Below are 20,765 nucleotides of genomic sequence, written 5' to 3' on the forward strand. Positions count from 1 at the left end.
AACTGGATCCTAGGTAAGAAGTGATTTCAGATTAACAATCTAAAAGCTTGTGTCCTGCAGCTTTGTGTCTTATCAGTCATTTAATTACAACCTTTAAAGGCCACTTTCCAGCATCAAACATCAGCAAAAATATGCACAAAAGTGACATGCAAATCCACAGAGCTCAGCCAGGAAATACATTTATTTTATTTTAAGAACAACAAGAAGGAATGTTTCAAGATTTAATGTAGCTTTAATAGATTAGGCATTGCAAGAAATGTTGATTTATTACACATTTATAACTATATCAAGCACTTTTCATTACATGATTACAAGTTGCTGTTTTTTTGTAGTGTTTCAGTCTGGTATTTAGTTATATGTTAAAGAGGAAACTAATATGCATGGTACTGTGCAATTTTTTAGGCACATTTAATATATGAGGTCTGTTAGAAAAGTATCGGACCTTTTTTTTTTTTTTGCAAAAACCTGATGGATTTGAATCACATGTGCTTGCATGAGCAAACCTTGAACCTTCGTGCGCATGCATGTGAATTTTTTCCCGTCTGTCGATTGCGTCATTTGCTGGCAAGCAGCCTTTGTGTGAGGACGGGTGCAGCGAGCTGGGCGGATTTTCATTGCAAGGAAAATGACAGAACGACTGGAGCAGCGCTACTGCATCAAATTTTGCCAGAAACTGGGCAACAGCCAGGTGGAAACCATTCAGAAGATTCAGACGGCTTTCGGTGACAATGCTATGGGCATCACACAGATTAAGGAGTGGTACAACTGGTTTAAAGACATCTGCACAATGGTGGAGAGAGTGAGCCGCACTCTGGGCGGCCATCAACATGCAGAAATGACCAGATCATTTCCAAAGTGAACGCTGTGGTGATGCGGGACCATCATGTGACTATCCAAGAAATTGCGGAAGAGGTGGACATCAGCACTTTTTTTTCACATTCCACTGTGACAGACGATTTGGCCATGAAAAGAGTTGCAGCGAAATTCATGCCGAAGCTGCTGACGATGGAACAAAAGCACCTTCGTGTTGAAGTCTCACAGGACATGCTGTGACATGCCCACCTCTTCCACAATTTCTCGGATAGTCACACGACTGAAAAGTCACCGAAAGCCGTCTGAATCTTCCGAATGGTTTCCACCTGGCTGTTGCCCAGTTTCTGGCAAAATTTGATGCAGTAGCGCTGCTCCAGTCGTTCTGTCATTTTCCTTGCAATGAAAATCCACCGAGAGCGCTGCACACGTCCTCACACTCATACTTTTCTAACAGACCTTGTATATAACTTCAGGATATAATGAAAAGCTGATGAATATCTAATACTTGTCAATATTTTTTAAGTATCTTGTTTTATAATAAAAAAAATCATAGTGTCTTTTAGTTGTTAACACTATGTAGTGTCTTTATGTTCTGTTCTAACAAGAGAAACAGGTTCACTTTCACCATATTTTTAACACTTTTTATTACTGAGTGATCTTAAATTGTGTTTGTGCCACCATACAAAAAATTTAATATTACTAGTAGTAGCAGTAGTCACAGTAGCAATAATAATAATAAGGTGTCATTATTATTATTGTTGTTGTTGTTGTTAGAAAGGCTTCAGTGTCTCAAAATGTACAACAGGACTGTGATCTTAAAAAAAAACCCCCTACAGTGCATTCTCTACACATGGTCCTCCAATTATAGTCTTGACTCATTTGCCACCATTCACATCTTTGCAACACCATCCTCGGCCTAGAACACAGGAAGAGATGGTTAAAACCAAAGCAGATAATGTTTTAATACTTCAGTGTTTAATGTCAAAATCAGTAGCACATTACAGTTGATAGCAAACTGTCATTTGCAGGGAGAGAATTAGAACAATCCAACTGATCAGTTAAAACCGGATCTTTTATGAGCGATGAAGTGTGACGTCAGCTTTAATTTACTTGTTGAATCAATACTCTAATATAGTTCAGCTGTGAGTTTGCTGTGGTCACTCTTGCCCTGATGCAGTTTGTCATCTGACCGCCTCCTCACCTTCCTGTCGTCACCACAGTCTTTGATAATCAGGCCTTCGTCGCTGGCAGCCTGCAGGCTGTCGAAGGTGCCTTGCCATTCTCTTGCCCCTGCTGGCGAGCTGCCACCTCTCCTCCGGTTCTTGCAGGACACAATAATCCACTCCACACAGGGAAGCTTAATGTCGGCGGTGCAGGCGTACATGCCTATGGGCACAGCCAGCACCATGGCGAAAACTACCACCATGATATGAATCATCTTCTCCCTCTGCTCCATATCAGTAATGTCACTTCCTGTTACAAACACAATGCACTGATCAGGACGAGGTGTCTGGTTCTTCAGGGTCACACAGATTTCATATTTAGTTGCAGGCATCAGATCAGACACAGAGTAAGAGTGAATCCCAGGGCCAATGTAGATTGTTTCCCTTTTATCAGTGTCTGTGCGACCAAAGTGGATCATAAACCAGGTTTCAGACGGGTGGTCCAATGTGGCAAACCACTCGATGGAAATGCCGCGTACAGTCTGTTTGGTGATGTGGATATCCGTGTAGACATTTTCCTCAGCAGTAGCAGGTTGAACAGGCAAGCTAGGGAGTAGTGAGTACCGTGAGCCATCAGGAGAGTCGACGTCCAGGAGGACACTGACAGACGAGTTTCCAATGAAGTTGATGGCACTGCAGGTGTAAACACCGCGGTCAGCCGCATGGAGAAAGGGGATCACCAAGAGAGACCTGATGGTGTCTCCATCCACTCTTTCCTGTACCTCTGGAAAGAAAACAAAGATGCACTTTCATCACAAAACCTTTGAAATTCAGCACCATTTTTGTTTTGTGGGCTTAGCTGGTCTCACTCTTGCCTTGTAAACTTCACCCCTTCACTCTTGCAGATAACCTTCTGTCACAAATCATTAATGCTACCTTTCTCCACCCACTCCATTCCACCTGCTCTCTTTTTCACCTCTCTACCACACTCTCCATTACTTTGGATATTTGACCCAAAACATTTAAACTCATCTAACTTAACCACCTCTAATCTCCAGTATGTATCTCCACCCCTCTAATCCAGTCTCAACCTTCTCTCTACTGTCACTATAGATCACAGTGTCATCTGCAAATGTAATAGTCCATGGAGACTCCCGTCTGATCGGAACCAGCAACCTGCCCATCACTATTGCAAAGCAGGGAGGACTCAGAGCCAATGCTTGATGTACATATCTTGCACCACCTTCACATACTTCTCTGGCTCTCCAGACTCCTTTATAAAATACCACAGCTCTTCTCTTGGTGCAGTCATACATTTTCTCTAAATCAACATACAAAATGCAACTCCTTCTACTTCACCAACAACACTTTCAGAGCAAACACTGCATCTGTAGTGCTCATTCTCAACATGAAACCACATTGCCGCTCACAGATATTCACCTCTTTTCTAAGCCTAGCTTCCACTATTCCTTCCCCATAGCTTCATGATGTGACTTATCAACTTTATGAATCTGTAGTTATTGTAGTTCTACACATCACCCTTGTTCTTAAAAATTAGAATCAGTAGACGTTTTCTCCCCTCCTCAGATATCCTCTCACTTTCCAAGATTTTTCTTAATCTGGTGTAAAAACTCCACTGCCATCTCTCCTAAACATTTCTTACACCAGTATCAAGACCAATTTGGTCCTGTTGAACGATATTCCTTTAATGACTGGCATATTTAGCATTTTATATAAGCATCCTACAGGGTTTTACTTAAAGACAAAATTAGCTGATAGTTGGTATTGGAGATGTTGGGTTGGCTGCAGTGATAGATAATCTCCAACACTGGTGTTGTTGTGCAGATGGGAGAATCAATGGTGCTCCTTATAGGACTAAAGAACGCTTAGAGGTCTGCGATTAAACTTTGTGTTTAAGTGTCTAATTTATGAGCTGGGTGTTTGCTGGACATCACATTCTTACCATGAAATCCTCTGATTATCTTCAGACCATATGTCCACCACACCGTGGGTTCCGGCCTGGCTTTAGCAAGGCAGCGCAGTGTGACATTTGTGCCCGGATGCACGCTGATGTTTGTGGATGGGGTGGTGACGGTGGGTTTTATGCAGGCCAGCAGCTCAATCTCATGGAAAAACTTGCCGGCTCTAATATCCGGCCCTGAGCAGGTCAAGTAAGAGTTCATCAGTATAATCGGGGGGCTTAGTGACCGGATGAATTCTACAAAACCTTTCAGTCGACAGTCGCAAAGCCAGGCATTGTCATGGAATGCCAGCACTATGTTTGGTCCAATGGCAACTGTCCCTTGCTCGTCTGTGCCTTGTATTTTCACATACAGAGGCCAGTTTAGAAAAACCTGTTTTGATAAGACTGTTAGACGATTGAAAGATAAATCCAAATAGGTCAGACTTAATAAATACTTGAAGGCATGCTCAGGCAGGACATCCAGCTGGTTGTGCTTCAGGTCCAGAATCTGGAGCACCGGCGTGTCCTCGAATGCCGTCCATGGAACTGAACACAGCTTGTTCCCCTGCAAACGAAGTTCAGTTAACTTCTCCAAACCCTCCAGACCCTTTGAGTTTATCACTCTGATGTCATTGAAATTCAGCCACAGGTTCTCCAAAGAGCGTGTTTGTGAAAAAGCCCCACGAGGAATTTCAGTAAAGTGAGATTTTTCTATTCGGATTTTGGTCAGATTATCTGGAAGATTTTCTGGAATTACCCCAAATGCCCCCTCTTCCATACATATGAATGACCTGTGATTAAAGGAAACAAGATTTAAATTGTTGTTTTTGAACCACAGATTTACAGAAAATACATTTCAATTGTTTAAATCTGCTTGTGGCAGTTTAACAAGAAACTTACCATCCGTGACGATCTTCTACACAGCTGCACTCTCTTAAACACTGAAAATAAATTCCATCTGCCCAAATGTTTAACAAAACTATAAATAATAAATAACAAATTAAGTCCATAGTCCAAGAAAATCACTGAAGTTGACTACATTCACGCTCAACACACAAGTCAAGATCTGCACAACAGAAGCCTATTAGTGTTAATCCCTGACTGGCACGGAAGAAGCAGAGATTTACCAAAAGTGTTGGCAAGGTTGGGCAAATTGCATGCCCTTTTTGTTTCGTTCTTAGATTGGATGTTGTTTGGTTGATTTTTTTTTCTTTTTTTTTTAACCACCAAAGACTACTTTAAATTTCTCAACATACTTTTTTTTTACTTTCCATTGACCGAGAGTCAATGGAAACACGTTTTCGATTCAGTCTGTGAGAGTAGCTGTGATTCAAAACTTCAATTCAAAGATGGCAACAGTGTTTCAGATGCAATTTTTGCTTCGAATTATGTGGTATCCTACCTTGATATCTAAAGGTATCAATTGATAACTCGGTATCGTAGCTTAGTTAGCCCACAGTTGGCTTCCTGTTTTGAATTCAGCCAGCAAAACGTTTTGAGTCAAAGCATTGAAGTGAGCTTTAAGATTCCAAAGAGTGCTTTGCACTGATCTTTGCTTCAGATTGCAAAAGCACAAATCCAAACTCCAGATTATATATTAGACCAACTCCTTTATCACACCTGCTCTGTGACATGTTATATGAACAAAAAGAATCCACACCTGGAGCTTAATCCACACCAAAATATCACTTATTCTTGGTCAAGAATAAGATACCACCAAGATCTGCGGAGATTAGTTGAAAATGTTTTGAGGAGTAACTGAATCGACTTGTACGCAGTAACAATTTAAGGCTCATCATCTTGTTCAAGGACACCTTGAGAGTACTAACCTTGTTTAGCAGATAATCCACTCTACCAACTCAGCTATAGCCACCCCGCTGTGTGACCTTTGTGCAGTGAAAAGGAGCTCAGCCTTTTATGCTCTGTGAGTGTTTTTGAGTAATTTTGCCTGACACGTCTAAACATAAAGGTTTATGGCCCATCACACGAGGAGCCATTTATATTGTACATTTTTAAAGAAATGGGGCCTTTCAAATTTCATAAAACTGAGTAAATTTTGTTTCTACAGAAGTCCAAACATTCTAATGTAGTATTACTTTTGTAACGTTGCAAAATTACAGCTGATTTTAATGAAGTAATGAAGGGGACATGTTTACTCTTCAGGGGAGGGGGAATTTCATAGTAAATATTGTCTTTTCCTTCATTGTCATCATGCCGATGAACTACAGGAGGAAGTGCATGTGTGCATGTGTGAGGTTTTGAGAATACCTGTGACCCATCTTACGTTATCATCCATAAGATTTCTTGTGTTGTGTGGTCCGCTGAAGAGGAGGTACTGCTGGCCCACCACCACAAGATGGCGCCCTGCTTGAAGTGCGGGCTTCAAGCACGAGAGGGCGTCGGCTTTGCTGGAGGTGACAGCTGTCATTAATCAACACAAGCTGTCACCCATCACCACCACTACAAAGACCGGACTGCAACTCCACCTCCTCGGCGAGAAATCAACTACCATTCAGGTAATTTCTCTGCTGACTGACACTTTGTGTGTAATAACCTGAACTTCTGTTGCAGCCGTTTTCCTGGAGTGTGTCCTTATCTGAGGGATTGGCGTTTGGTGTGACAGCGACGGCTTCGCCTCACACCCCAACCCAGATAAGTGGTTGACCAGGAGCTGCACGAGTGTGTGTGATTGGAGGTGGAGGTTTTCCCTCCTTTACTTAATACAGACTGTGGGATTACTGAGTGTGCGAACTCACACTCATCTGGACTGTCTCTGTTCTCTGCCAGCAGTACCGGGTCTGACTGCTGAAGACAGCGGCCACCTGGGGCGCAGGGCTTGGCGGCTCCGGTGTTCTTCAGCTCCGTTGGTGTTGGAAGCTGTGTGGGGATCCAGCTCTTCTCTCTCCAGGCGTCTTCTATCGTCGAGCCTGCCCACACGTCACCTGGTGTATGATTGACAGTCCACCATATTGTTATTGTCTGTACGTTGTTGTGCGATTCACAACATTAAATTGTTACTTTTTGGCTTATCCATTGTCCGTTCATTAACGCCCCCTGTTGTGGGTCCGTGTCACGACACTTTCACAACAGGATTTCTCGGCCAGCGTCATGGATCCCGAGGGGCGTCAACCATCGCTTGAACAGCCAATGGGAGAGCGAGGTGCACAGGCAGGAGGCGTGGTGGGTGAGCTGCAACACATCTTAACCGCCTTTGCCGCTCGGTTGGACTTAGTTACCGAGCAGAGCAGTGTTCTCAATCGCAGGATAGAGGCTCTCACCGCCCAGGTGGAAGCGCATGATCAGGGCGCTGCTGCAGCACCTCCTCCTGCTGACCGTGTGCCAGAAACAGACATTCCGCTGGTCGTTCAACGGCCCCCCCCACCTTCCCCTGAAGCATACATAAGCCCTCCGGAGCTGTACGGAGGCTATGTGGAGACATGCGCGGACTTCTTGATGCAGTGCTCGCTCGTCTTTTCAAAGCGTCCCGTCATGTACGCGTCAGACGCCAGCCGGGTGGCTTACGTTATAAACTTGCTTCGAGGAGATGCACGCGCCTGGGCTACGGCGCTTTGGGAGCAGAATTCATGGCTCCTAACGGTTTATACTGAGTTTGTGAGGGAGTTCCGACAGGTGTTCGACCACCCTCATAGAGGCGAGACCGCTTCAAGTGTGCTGCTGTCGATAAGACAGGGGTGTCGGAGCGCAGCAAAGTATGCAGTCGACTTCCGCATCGCGGCAGCGCGGGCCGGCTGGAATGCTGTTGCGCTCCGCGCCGCCTTTGTAAACGGACTATCTCTGGTCCTCAAGGAGCACCTGGTGGCGAAGGACGAGCTGCGGGATTTAGATGGGCTTATCGACCTGGTTATACAGTTAGACAACCGATTAACAGAACACCGACGGGAGCGAGACGAAGGGCGTGGTCAGGCACAAGCCGTCCCTCTTCCTCCCGGGTCTGAAAGGGAGCCGACTTCCCCACGCTCCACTGCCAGGGCTCTCCACGTGACAACAGCTCCCCCTGCTGACGTTGCTATGGAAACGAGCAGGGCCAAAAAACGATCAGATCAGAGACAAAGGAGGCTGATCCGTGGAGAGTGTTTTCTCTGTAGCTCAACTGAGCACACACAGAGAGAATGCCCCAAACGATCAAAACAGCAGCACTCGTCCTTAGAGACTGGGCTAAGGGTGGGTCACAATACCCACGCGGGGAGACCCCATAAATCTGCACGAATCCCAGTCACGATCCTGAGTGAGGATTTAACCCTTCACGCCCCAGCACTGGTGGACACGGGGTCGGAGGGAAATCTGCTGGATAGCAGATGGGCAAAGGAGGTTGGGCTCCCTCTAGTGGCCTTACCGTCACCATTGTCGGTGCGGGCACTAGATGGCACCCTTCTTCCACTAATCACACACCAGACTCAGCCAGTGACATTGGTGGTGTCTGGGAATCACAGGGAGGAGATTGTGTTTTATGTAACACCTTCTACCTCCCGAGTGATATTGGGTTTTCCATGGGTGTTAAAACACAATCCCCGGATTGATTGGCCGTCTGGGGTTGTGGTTCAGTGGAGCAAAACCTGCCACCAGGAGTGTTTAGGATCCTCGGTTCCACCCGGTGTGACAGCTAAGGAGGAGGTTTTAGTCCCCCCCAATCTGGCGGCGGTGCCAGCCGAGTACCACGACCTTGCTGACGTCTTCAGCAAGGATCTGGCACTCACGCTGCCCCCGCACCGTCCGTACGATTGTGCCATTGATTTGATACCGGGCGCTGAGTACCCGTCCAGCAGGCTGTACAACCTCTCACGTCCAGAACGCGAATCAATGGAGACCTACATCCGGGACTCGTTAGCTGCCGGGTTGATCCGGAACTCCACCTCCCCGATGGGTGCTGGTTTCTTTTTTGTGGGCAAGAAGGACGGCGGACTCCGTCCATGCATTGATTACAGAGGGCTGAACGAGATCACGGTTCGTAACCGATACCCGTTACCTCTGTTGGATTCAGTGTTCACGCCCCTGCATGGAGCCCAAATTTTCACGAAATTGGATCTTAGGAATGCTTATCACCTGGTTCGGATCCGGGAGGGAGACGAGTGGAAGACGGCATTTAACACCCCGTTAGGTCACTTTGAGTACCTGGTCATGCCGTTCGGCCTCACCAATGCGCCCGCGACGTTCCAAGCATTGGTTAATGACGTCTTGCGGGACTTCCTGCATCGGTTTGTCTTCGTATATCTAGACGATATACTCATTTTTTCTCCGGATCCTGAGACCCATGTTAAGCATGTACGTCAGGTCCCCCAGCGGTTGTTGGAGAACCGGCTTTTGTGAAGGGCGAGAAGTGTGAGTTCCACCGCTCTTCTTTGTCCTTCTTGGGGTTCATCATCTCCTCCAACTCCGTCGCCCCTGATCCGGCCAAGGTTGCGGCGGTGAGAGATTGGCCCCAACCAACGAACCGTAGGAAACTACAACAGTTCCTCGGTTTTGCAAATTTCTACCGGAGGTTCATCAAGGGTTACAGTCAGGTAGTTAGCCCCCTGACAGCCCTGACCTCCACAAAAGTCCCCTTCACCTGGTCGGATCGGTGCGAAGCCGCGTTTAGGGAGTTGAAACGCCGGTTCTCAACTGCACCAGTTCTGGTGCAGCCCGATCCCAAGCGCCAGTTTATTGTTGAAGTGGATGCCTCTGACTCAGGGATAGGAGCCGTGCTATCCCAGAGCGGGGAGTCCGACAAGGTTCTCCATCCATGTGCCTACTTTTCCCGCAGGTTGACCCCAGCTGAACGGAACTATGACGTCGGCAATCGGGAACTTCTTGCGGTGAAGGAGGCTCTTGAAGAGTGGAGACACCTGTTGGAGGGAGCGTCGGTACCATTTACAGTTTTCACGGACCATCGGAGCCTGGAGTACATCCGGACCGCGAAGCGTCTGAACCCCAGGCAAGCCCGCTGGTCGCTGTTCTTCGGGCGTTTTGACTTCCGGATCACCTACCGCCCCGGGACAAAGAACCAACGATCTGATGCCCTGTCCTGGGTGCACGAAGAGGAGGTCAAGACCGAGCTGTCAGACCCCCCTGACACCATCATCCCCGAGTCCACTGTCGTGGCCGCCCTTACCTGGGACGTGGAGAAGACCATCCAGGAGGCCCTGACATGGAGCCTGGACCCGGGGACCGGTCCGAAGAACAAACTGTACGTCCCACCAGAGGCCAGGGCTGCGGTCCTTGACTTCTGTCACGGTTCCAAGCTCTCCTGTCACCCAGGGGTGTGAAGAACCGTGGCAGTGGTCCGGCAGCGCTTCTGGTGGGCGTCTATGGAAGCCGACGTCCGGGAGTATGTCCAGGCCTGCACCACCTGCGCCAGGGGCAAAGCTGACCATCACAAGGCCCACGGCCTCCTCCAGCCTCTGCCAGTGCCTCGTCGCCCCTGGTCTCATATCGGCCTGGACTTTGTCACGGGCCTCCCGCCGTCCCAGGGAAACACCACCATCCTAACGATAGTGGACCGGTTTTCCAAGGCGGCCCACTTCGTGGCCCTCCCGAAGCTCCCGACGGCCCAGGAGACTGCAGACCTCCTGGTCCACCACGTCGTGCGTCTGCATGGGATTCCATCAGACATTGTCTCGGATCGTGGTCCTCAGTTCTCCTCCCAGGTCTGGCGGAGTTTCTGTAGGGAACTGGGGGCTACCGTCAGTCTCTCGTCTGGGTACCACCCCCAGACGAACGGGCAGGCAGAGCGGACAAACCAGGAACTGGAGCAGGCCCTCCGTTGTGTGACCTCCGCGCACCAGACGGCCTGGAGTGACCATCTGGCCTGGATCGAGTACGCTCATAATAGCCAAGTCTCGTCTGCCACCGGCCTCTCCCCATTTGAAGTGTGTTTGGGGTACCAGCCCCCATTGTTCCCGCTAGTGGAGGGAGAGGTCGAGGTGCCCTCGGTCCAGGCCCATCTGAGAAGGTGCCGTCGGGTGTGGCGTACCGCCCGCTCTGCCCTGCTCAAAGCCCGGACGAGGGCCAAGAACCATGCAGACCGCCGGAGTGCCCCGGCCCCTGCGTACCAGCCTGGGCAGGAGGTTTGGCTTTCTACAAAGGACATTCCCCTGCAAGTGGAATCCCAAAAGTTGAAGGACAGATACATCGGACCTTTCCCTATCCTCAAGGTCCTCAGTCCAGCCGCAGTGAAGCTGAAGCTGCCAGCTTCACTGCGGATCCACCCGGTTTTCCATGTGTCCCACATCAAACCTCACCACGTGTCACCCCTCTGTGCCCCCGGACCGGCGCCGCCTCCTGCCCGGATCATCGACGGGGAGCCGGCTTGGACCATGCGCCGGCTCCTGGACGTCCGTCGGAAGGGCCGGGGGTTCCAGTATTTGGTGGACTGGGAGGGGTATGGACCCGAAGAACGCTCCTGGGTGAAGAGGAGCTTCATCCTGGACCCGGCCCTCCTGGCCGACTTCTACCGGCGGCACCCAGACAAGCCTGGTCGGCGCCAGGAGGCGCCCATTGAGGGGGGGGTCCTGTTGTGTGGGCCGCTGAAGAGGAGGTACTGCTGGCCCACCACCACAAGATGGCGCCCTGCTTGAAGTGCGGGCTTCAAGCATGAGAGGGCGTCGGCTTTGCTGGAGGTGACAGCTGTCATTAATCAACACAAGCTGTCACCCATCACCACCACTACAAAGACCGGACTGCAACTCCACCTCCTCGCCGAGAAATCAACTACCATTCAGGTAATTTCTCTGCTGACTGACACTTTGTGTGTAATAACCTGAACTTCTGTTGCAGCCGTTTTCCTGGAGTGTGTCCTTATCTGAGGGATTGGCGTTTGGTGTGACAGCGACGGCTTCGCCTCACACCCCAACCCAGACAAGTGGTTGACCAGGAGCTGCACGAGTGTGTGTGATTGGAGGTGGAGGTTTTCCCTCCTTTACTTAATACAGACTGTGGGATTACTGAGTGTGTGAACTCACACTCATCTGGACTGTCTCTGTTCTCTGCCAGCAGTACCGGGTCTGACTGCTGAAGACAGCGGCCACCTGGGGCGCAGGGCTTGGCGGCTCCGGTGTTCTTCAGCTCCGTTGGTGTTGGAAGCTGTGTGGGGATCCAGCTCTTCTCTCTCCAGGCGTCTTCTATCATCGAGCCTGCCCACACGTCACCTGGTGTATGATTGACAGTCCACCATATTGTTATTGTCTGTACGTTGTTGTGCGATTCACAACATTAAATTGTTACTTTTTGGCTTATCCATTGTCCGTTCATTAACGCCCCCTGTTGTGGGTCCGTGTCACGACACTTTCACAACATCTTGTACTATAACACTTCCAAATCTACCAAAAGTTGGTAATAGCACCTTGAATTTCTCCCCTTCAGGGGTTGTAATTCTAAATTGTTTCCAGACAGCATGAATTTTGATCATATTGAAATATCATATTATAAATCCCTTATCTAAATGCTAAGGAATAAAATTATAGTGGTGCCAAAGAAAATTATTTTTCTGACTTAAATCTTTTAAAACCTGGTGGCACTATGCTTTAAAATTATTTGGCTTCAAATTTTGACAAGGTTGATAAAAACGCACAAATGTTTCAAGCAACGAAACACACATTTTACACAATTGTAGTCCTTATTTTGGCCTAAAATGGACATAATGCCCATTTTAATTTAAATTTTAAATTTGAAGCCGTCAGAAATGACATAATCAGAAAACAAGGATGCTGCACTTGAGCATGGAGGTTATATTGTATTTTGATGGATGGTTCTTGGAATTGCATCATCACAAAATATTACGCTCAGGCTCATTTTGTTCCACAGAAGGTAAATCTTTGGTGTATATCCATATTTAGGCATGCACATAAATGACACTCAGGTACTCATGAGTGCTAAAAACAAATATGCACAACAGAAAACACTTCTCATGACAACAGCTTGTAGGAAAAGCATTTCCCTCCATATTTTGTGCTTTGCATTAGTTTATTTATAGGATGCACAGGAACTACAGCACCAGTTATGTAGACCCATATGCTACCATTTTGACAAGACATACCAATTATAAATCCTTGTGAATACTTCTGTCAGAGTAGTGGGCCCACACACGGACTGGGATTGTAGGGGTTAATTGTCAGCTCAAAGCTGAAAATGAACAATTCTACAAAATGAATAATTATTTCAGATCTATCAAAAAATCAGGTGTGTTAGGATAATTTCTGTTACACCTGTGAAATTCTTGCAGAAAATGCATTTATACATAATGACAAGAGAGGAGTAATATAAGAAGACACCGTACAAAGAACTAAATATGTATACAAAATTTTTATTTAACTGCATTAAATTATATCATTGGATTAGTTGACACTGACTGGATTAATGCCTATAGGTAGCACAAAATAGGTAGAGATCTCTCAGTGTGTGTCTGGGAATAGTGTGTCTTTCATCATTTACTGACTTTCCACCTATGCTATTTACATTATGTCATAGTTCAGTCTAATCTGTACTTCTCTCCAGCTCCAGCTCTCCTCCTTTCGTTGGAATGTTGAACCATGCCTATGTGTATATCTCCTCGGAGAACATATGACAGACATACAGACATATACAGAGGCACAGACTTTTGTTCACACACACACACACACACACACATACATATATATATATATATATATCATGCAGAAAAGTATTTGATGTGATGATGCAAAAGTATTTACAAATCACACACATACATTTTGGATATAAACAATAATGAAACATCTACCATAGAGTTCCATTTGAACCACATCAGGTTGCAGAGGTTCGTTGGCTGGCAATGCAGTGACATGAGATTAAAAGTTTGATGTGTTCTCGCTTACAAGGTTAGTGATCAAAATATTCAGTTTCACTCAATCTGGAAGAAAATGTTTGGGAATAAATGCAAATAATTAATTTTAAACCGATATTTCCATGATAGTGCAGTGTGCAAAAGCTTTCTGATAGAAGTTGGGTCTCTGTGGTGGTAGTGGAGTTGGCGGTGCAATCCAGCGAGGAGGGACAGGTGGGGGCGACTCCCACCGCGGAGGTGAATGAGAACGGGTGGGAGGAGGCGTGATGTTGGGATGTTGATGAGAGTGAGGGTGTGGGATCTGATGGCGGTATGGGTAAGAGTGAACATGTGCATGGACACGGGGATGTGAATAGGTGTTCAGTTTGGGATGAGGGTGGCTGCGAGGGAGTTGGCGTGAAGCAGGAGCCGGAGCTGGAGCATGATGTCAGCAGAAGTACTCATTAGGCTGTCCTTCTATTTTAGCCGTGGCCTCAGAGTCCAGGCTGGAGCGGGCTGACAGCAGCCTGTTGGACTCTTCTGGGTTCATTTTGTTTAAATATTCACCTTCAAGCCCTTTGGCCTTTGTGCCAGGCGATAATGTTTCAAAGGTCACGTATGAATCTTGAATGTCCTTGGATTTCTTCCCCCAGTACTTCTGGATGCGCCTCTTCAGCCAACCACAGCACACAATGACTGTGAGCGGGACCGCAATGATACAGGCAACAGTGATCACAATAACATTAATCAGCTTCTGGGTGCCGGTGGCACTAGCAGCTTCATCAGTAGAAAATATGACACACTGCTCCTTTTTGGGGATCAACCCCCTCACACACACACAGGCTATGTATTTGGTCCTGGGTACCAGCCCTTCTATGGTTACACGGGTCTGCCCTGCTCCAACATTTATCCTCCTCATGTCTTTCTCTCCAAACACAGCATACAGCACACTAAATGCTGTTGTGTTTTTAGCTTTTGGTGCTCTCCAATTCAGAGAAATTGTATTGTCCGTGTCCCCCACCACCTTTACAGACCTTACCACCCTATCTGGGTCCTGCTGTAGGGATGAGGTGTTGGCTGCTAGGTTGCGTAGGTTTGTCTTCTCTAGATCCAGCAGGGCATCTGGACTGTAGGAGGTAGTAGGCCCCGGGATAGTTTTAGCAACCGGATTGTAACTGTCAACTCCAGGATCAAGAGCAACATCGGTCTGAAGACCAGGAACCAGCGTGGATGGAGGCACTGGGTTGAGAGTTGGAAGAACATATCGGGCCACTAATTTCTCTTGATAAGCAGCTTTGCCCATCTGATTGGGTTTCTTGCCTTTGGCCTTCTTCTCAATGTTTGTTTGATTCCCATCAGCTTTGGATGAGTTTGAAACAATTAGGTAAATGACAGCTTCAGCATTCCCAGCGTAGTTTGTGGCCTTGCAGATGTATTTCCCTGAATCACGATAGGATACAGCTGGAACACTGAGGATGGACCAAGTAAATCCATCTTTTAAGGTTTCAAGCTGGACTGTGGGATCAGAATGGAGAAACATGCCATTATTACACAACTGTAACATCTGTCAAATGCCAAATTCTAGAAATGCAAAAAAGAAAAGTCAAACAAGTGATTATGCAATGTTGCATTGATCATCCTAAGTGTTGTATAACTTAGTGTTAGCTTCACAGCTGTCAGTTAGACTTACAAGCCTCCTGTCTGCACTGATCACTCTGTTTAATTAACAACATACTACGGACAAAAGCATATAGTCTAAAGCTCAGAGGACCCTGACTATAAAAGATCTGCTGACTCACTTGTTCCATTAAGGCTCTGTCCATCTGCTCTGCGCCATGTCAGGTCTGGGATGGGGACTCCAATGGTCCCACAGCGAAGAAGCACATTGTTTCCGACAGCACTTCGGACACGTGCCACAGCTGTGTGGATGCGTGGGAGTTGGCAGCGACGTAGCTCGGCATCACTGAACAACACCCCAGAAACACTCTCTGGAGCCAAACATCGCAGTCTTGTGTCAATGAATGCCACTGAAAGTGTTGGGGATTTTTGGAACTGGACCAGGTCATAAATCCGGCAGTCGCACATCCAGGGGTTGTCATGGAGACCTGATGGTGAAGGTACAAATGAGGCTACAGCAGGAAAAAAGCATCCAGATGGCCAGTGTGGATGTTAGGATGTTAATCCTGTAAGAGGATTAACATTTAATTCATAAACATGACGATGATGAGGATCATGATGATGATGACGGTGGTGGTGGATAATGATGATACTGATGACGATCTTGGTAATGGGGTTTGTGGTGGGGATGATGACGATGGCGATGACGGCAATGATGACAACCATGGTGGGGATGTGACTATCTTGGTAATGAGGTTTGTGGTGGCAGTGATGATGATGATGACAATCTTAGCAATGAGGTTTGTGGTAGGCATGGTGACGGTGGTGATGATAGCAATGATGATGACAATGATGGTTGATAGGCTTAATTACGTTTTTGTGATGATGATGACAGCAGTGGTGGAGATAAGGATGCCTTTGATGAAGATTGTGGCCATGGCTTTTGAGGTGACACTGATGACATCATGATGACGGTGGTACTTAATAATAACACTGATGACAATCATGCTGATGGAATGAATGATGGTGATGATGATCACAATGAAGATGATGATGACGACTTTGATAATGACAGTGATGATGAGGATGATGATGATGATAATGACAGTGGAGGGGATAATGCATCCTTTGCAAGCACAGAAACAAGCACAAAATAATGGTAAATACAGCTGACATTTGCAATGAATGATGTTTTATTTATTTATTTTATTTTCTGTGCACTCTCTGTGCTGCAGCAGCATTCTGGCACAGCAGTCTGCCCAGAAAAATCAGTTAACACCATTTTTTTCAAAGTCGGAAACTACAGACACTATCAGCACCCACTGAATTTCCTTTTGAACTTGATCAATTATGTTGTGCATGCTACAAACCTCACCTATTTGCACGTTTCCTCCAACAATTTTCTGCTCTATGGTGGACAAACCCCAAATTGCATGTGCATGAAGGCCAATGCGCTAAATTGACAATATGCTCTATTTTGCGCATTTGACAGATGCAATCCTAGCTGCACACTGTTACTGCTGTTACTGTTCATAACTTAGCATGCAGGTGTATTTGCAAATTCAGTGGTGTTTGCACACATTTTTACACACGCAAGCCTTGAGTAAATCAGACCCACAGTCTGATTCAGTCCACCTAGCTGGAAATGGGTACCAGTCTTGGCTGGAGAAGTAAGATGGACTGGAGTCCCATCCAAGGGGAGCATACTCTCAACCACTTCACGTTCTAGAGTCTAGAGCAGGGGTGGCCAAGTTCGGTCCTCGAGAGCCACCTTCCTGACACTCTTAGTTGTCTCCCTGCTCCAACACATCTGAATCCAATGAAAGACTCGTTAGCAGACTTTAAATGAGCCTTTCATTGGATTCAGGTGTGTTGGAGCAGGGAGACAACTAAGAGTGTCACGAAGGTGGCTCTCGAGGACCGAACTTGGCCACCCCTGGTCTAGAGCTAAGTATTAACACCAACAAGCCTCAGGACCTACATAAGACTTGTGTTTTCTTCATGGTGATAATCATGATGGTTTTGTGACATGGATAATAATAATTCTAATGATCAATATGATGACCATGTATTGACAGAGGGGAATGGCAATGATGATCATGCTGATCAAGCTATTCTCTCATTTATTTTCTAACTGAAACACCAAATTTAAATCTCATACGGTTCTGAGAAAAGTTGTCTCCTGTTCAGAGACATCTGTTCAGAGAGAGACATCTTATGTTAGTGAAACCAGGTGGAAAACCCCAGTTTCAGGGAGTCAAGGTTTCACTACACATTTTTTCCATCCACCTACTAAACCAGCTGATTCTAATTACTTAAACTCTTCAGGCAGGTGGATGAACTAATGAATGAACTCACTAGTTTTAGGTGCACAGCCAGAAACAACACGGTAGGACTTTTACTCACTGAAACCAGGGTTATCCGCCTCTGGTGAAAAGAACATTCAGTTCATAGGCGACAGCTCAGGTGGACATCCCCACAGTCACACACTCCCTTAAACCTTGTGACATCTGCTTTATTATTTCATGTGATAAAACTGCATATTTTCAAGCAGCATTTTATTGTGACCAGGCTAAAAGCACATCTGTGCAATAATAATGCTGTTTTAATCAGCATCTGGACATGCCACGTGTGCCGGGTGGATGGATTATGTTAACTCACTAACATGGATTTTAACAAATTTGTGAAGAAAATTTAAAGAGAAAGATCTTTTGTGTGCACACCAGAAATTTTCGGACGTTTACGTCAATGTATCAAATAGGGAAACAAAAGCATTGCATTTATATTTGTGTTGGGTATATATAATTCTGAGGAAACAGTAGGCTTCATTTTATTTTGTTTCTTTTATCTGTTTTCTGCCATGATGCTCACTATGGTCCATTTCTTAATGACTGCTTTATCTGAACTTCCAGCTCTAAATCTTTCTTCAGCTGACATGTCAATGAGAGAAAATGAGAATGACACAAACCAGGGGGGTGTCAGAACTTGCAGGCCAATTCTCCAATTACCGTGAGTCTCTTAAAATTAGGAGAGTACACCTAAAGTGAGTTACATAATTCCTCCACTTTACCTAATTTGGAACAATTCTCTAGTTAAAGGTGACAACCTGCCCACTCATTTTCACCATTTGCTTTCAAATCTAATATACTGTGACAGTCAGCTAAAAGAAAAATTGTTGAGGTCAACATATATATGGGCGTAATTCAGATTTTAATCACTGTTATTTGGTGGTTCACGTCTTTTACACATTACGTATTTCGCAAGAGAAGGCTGCTGTGTCAATGAATGCTTAAAACATCAGCTGCTAATGTTTGCAGGTTCCAAAGTCAGGTTGCACGGCTTTCTTACCGAGGATCAGTTTGGAGCTCTCTGGCCCTTGTGCTGGTTTTACAGCCAGCCAGGCAGACAGCACCTCCGCCGGCAGTGTCACGAGGCTGTTGCTGGACAAATCCAGGTACGTGAGGTTCTTCATGTAGACGGTGGCCTCCGCAGGCAGCGAGGTCAGCTGGTTGTTGTGCAGATCAAGAAGTCTGAGGCTGGGCATGTCCAAGAGAGAGTCCCAGGGGAAGGTAGTGAGGGCATTCCCGTCCAGACGAAGCTCTTCCAGGTTCAGCAGTCCTCGAAAACTGTCTGGGTTCATGGTGGACAGTGCATTGAAGGACATCCACAGGAATTCCAGGCTAGGCATGTAGCTGAAGGCTTGGCTAGGTATGCGCTGAATGGCCGTCTTCTCAATCCGTAGCTTGGATGTGTCCGCTGGGAACACGACAGGCACCAGAGATATCTCTGGGTTATTGCAAATCACACTCCTAAAGAAGAAAAACAATACACTTTCAGTGCATTTTATTTCCAAATGACACATTTTTGGCAGAGTTTCACTTTAAAATTAAATGGCCTTTTAACCAAATTCATGAGGTAAAATGAACTTGTGAAGATTGGAAGCACCAAATGTGTTAAGGTCACCAGGACCTCACACGCTGCAGTTAAGGATTGTCAAAAATCCACAATCCATCAAAATGGGCATTAAATGCACAGAGACAGACAGTCTGAAAGTGCCTTTGAGAGATAATCCTGCATTAAATAAAAATGGACTAAGGTGCACTCTCTGAATTGTTTTCTGCACATTTCAATATATGCAAACATTTGTCCTCGCAGTGAGACACATCTTTTTTTTTAAACAAAAAGAGAGAGATGTGTGCGATTCATATGACCTCCTTACCTGGCCTTTGATCCATCACTCAGGTTGTGGTAAAAACAGCTGCACTGCGTTGGGCAGGAGCTCACTGGGGTGAAAAGTTCACTTGCAGCCGCACAGAAACCCAGGAGCACCAAGAGGAACATTTTGGCGCACTTTTACGCATATGCTGTATTGCCTACATGTGCACCGTTTGCGCCTACTGAAGTAAAACAAATGGAATCTTTTCACCCCCCACCCTTGAATTTACCAGAATATCATCTGCATGGCTTTGTCCCTCTGCTTCGCTGCCCCATAGTGATCAGACTGCTGTGTGTCCAGAGATAAAAAGGATAGACAAGGATTAGAGGACCAGCGTTCTTTTCATTTTGGATGCGCACTGCATCCTGGAATCTGATAGGCTGCGTAGAAACATTCCTTTTTATTTTCAATAAAAAATACATCACAAATAGTCATAATCCACTATGAGGTTTGGATCCCCTCCATCCCCACCCTCATCCCAAATGTAGTTTGTTTATTTGAGCCATGCTGTGACTATTTTCCACCACCATTTGTTTCTCACATGGTTGCCCGTGGATCTCGCTCCCTCTCTCTTTGTCTCTGTGTCACTCACACACACATGCACACATATATATTTATACATACTTGAATGGGAACGTGTGTCCAAGCTTTTGACTGGTAGTGTATATAATATAATACAAGTTTTCTGCAGACTAGTCTTCCTGCTAATGTAAAAAAAAAATCTGATTCTGCAGGGACATTTAAATCCAGATGAAAGACTCTTCTATTCGCTGACTTATACAGTAGTGTTCAGAATAATAGTAGTGCTATGTTGCGTATATTTCTTATTGTTACATGGGAAACAAGGTACCAGTAGATTCAGTAGATTCTCACAAATCCAACAAGACCAGGTGTGAATCAGATGTCCCCTATTTAAGGATGAAGCCAGCACCTGTTGAACATGCTTTTCTCTTTGAAAGCCTGAGGAAAATGGGACGTTCAAGACATTCTTCAGAAGAACAGTGTAGTTTGATTAAAAAGTTGATTGGAGAGGGGAAAACGTATATGCAGATGCAAAAAAATGATAGGCTGTTCATCTACAATGATCTCCAATGCTTTAAAATAGACAAAAAAAAAAAAAGAGACGCGTGGAAGAAAACAGAAAACAACCATCAAAACGGATAGAAGAATAACCAGAATGGCAAAGGCTCACCCATTGATCAGCTCCAGGATGATCAA

At 46.0% G+C, this 20,765-nt stretch overlaps 2 protein-coding genes across 2 annotated transcripts; both read right to left on the bottom strand.

Annotated features, from left to right (window-relative positions):
* Positions 1–1,939: 1,939 nt before the first annotated feature.
* Positions 1,940–4,717, bottom strand: lrit2 (leucine-rich repeat, immunoglobulin-like and transmembrane domains 2). The gene is made up of 2 exons (XM_034184359.1): positions 3,940–4,717; positions 1,940–2,760 (listed from the first exon to the last, which is right to left on the bottom strand). Exons 1-2 carry the CDS (start codon positions 4,715–4,717, stop codon positions 1,940–1,942), a joined length of 1,599 nt encoding a protein of 532 aa, XP_034040250.1.
* A 9,098-nt stretch (positions 4,718–13,815) lies between these two features.
* Positions 13,816–19,694, bottom strand: lrit1a (leucine-rich repeat, immunoglobulin-like and transmembrane domains 1a). Its single transcript, XM_034185664.1, has 4 exons — positions 19,551–19,694; positions 18,680–19,140; positions 15,514–15,819; positions 13,816–15,229 (listed from the first exon to the last, which is right to left on the bottom strand). Exons 1-4 carry the CDS (start codon positions 19,670–19,672, stop codon positions 14,163–14,165), a joined length of 1,956 nt encoding a protein of 651 aa, XP_034041555.1. The 5' UTR covers positions 19,673–19,694; the 3' UTR covers positions 13,816–14,162.
* Between the last annotated feature and the right edge of the window lie 1,071 nt (positions 19,695–20,765).

The sequence above is a fragment of the Thalassophryne amazonica genome, chromosome 13, assembly GCF_902500255.1.
Source record: "Thalassophryne amazonica chromosome 13, fThaAma1.1, whole genome shotgun sequence".
Classification (NCBI taxonomy): Eukaryota; Metazoa; Chordata; class Actinopteri; order Batrachoidiformes; family Batrachoididae; genus Thalassophryne; species Thalassophryne amazonica.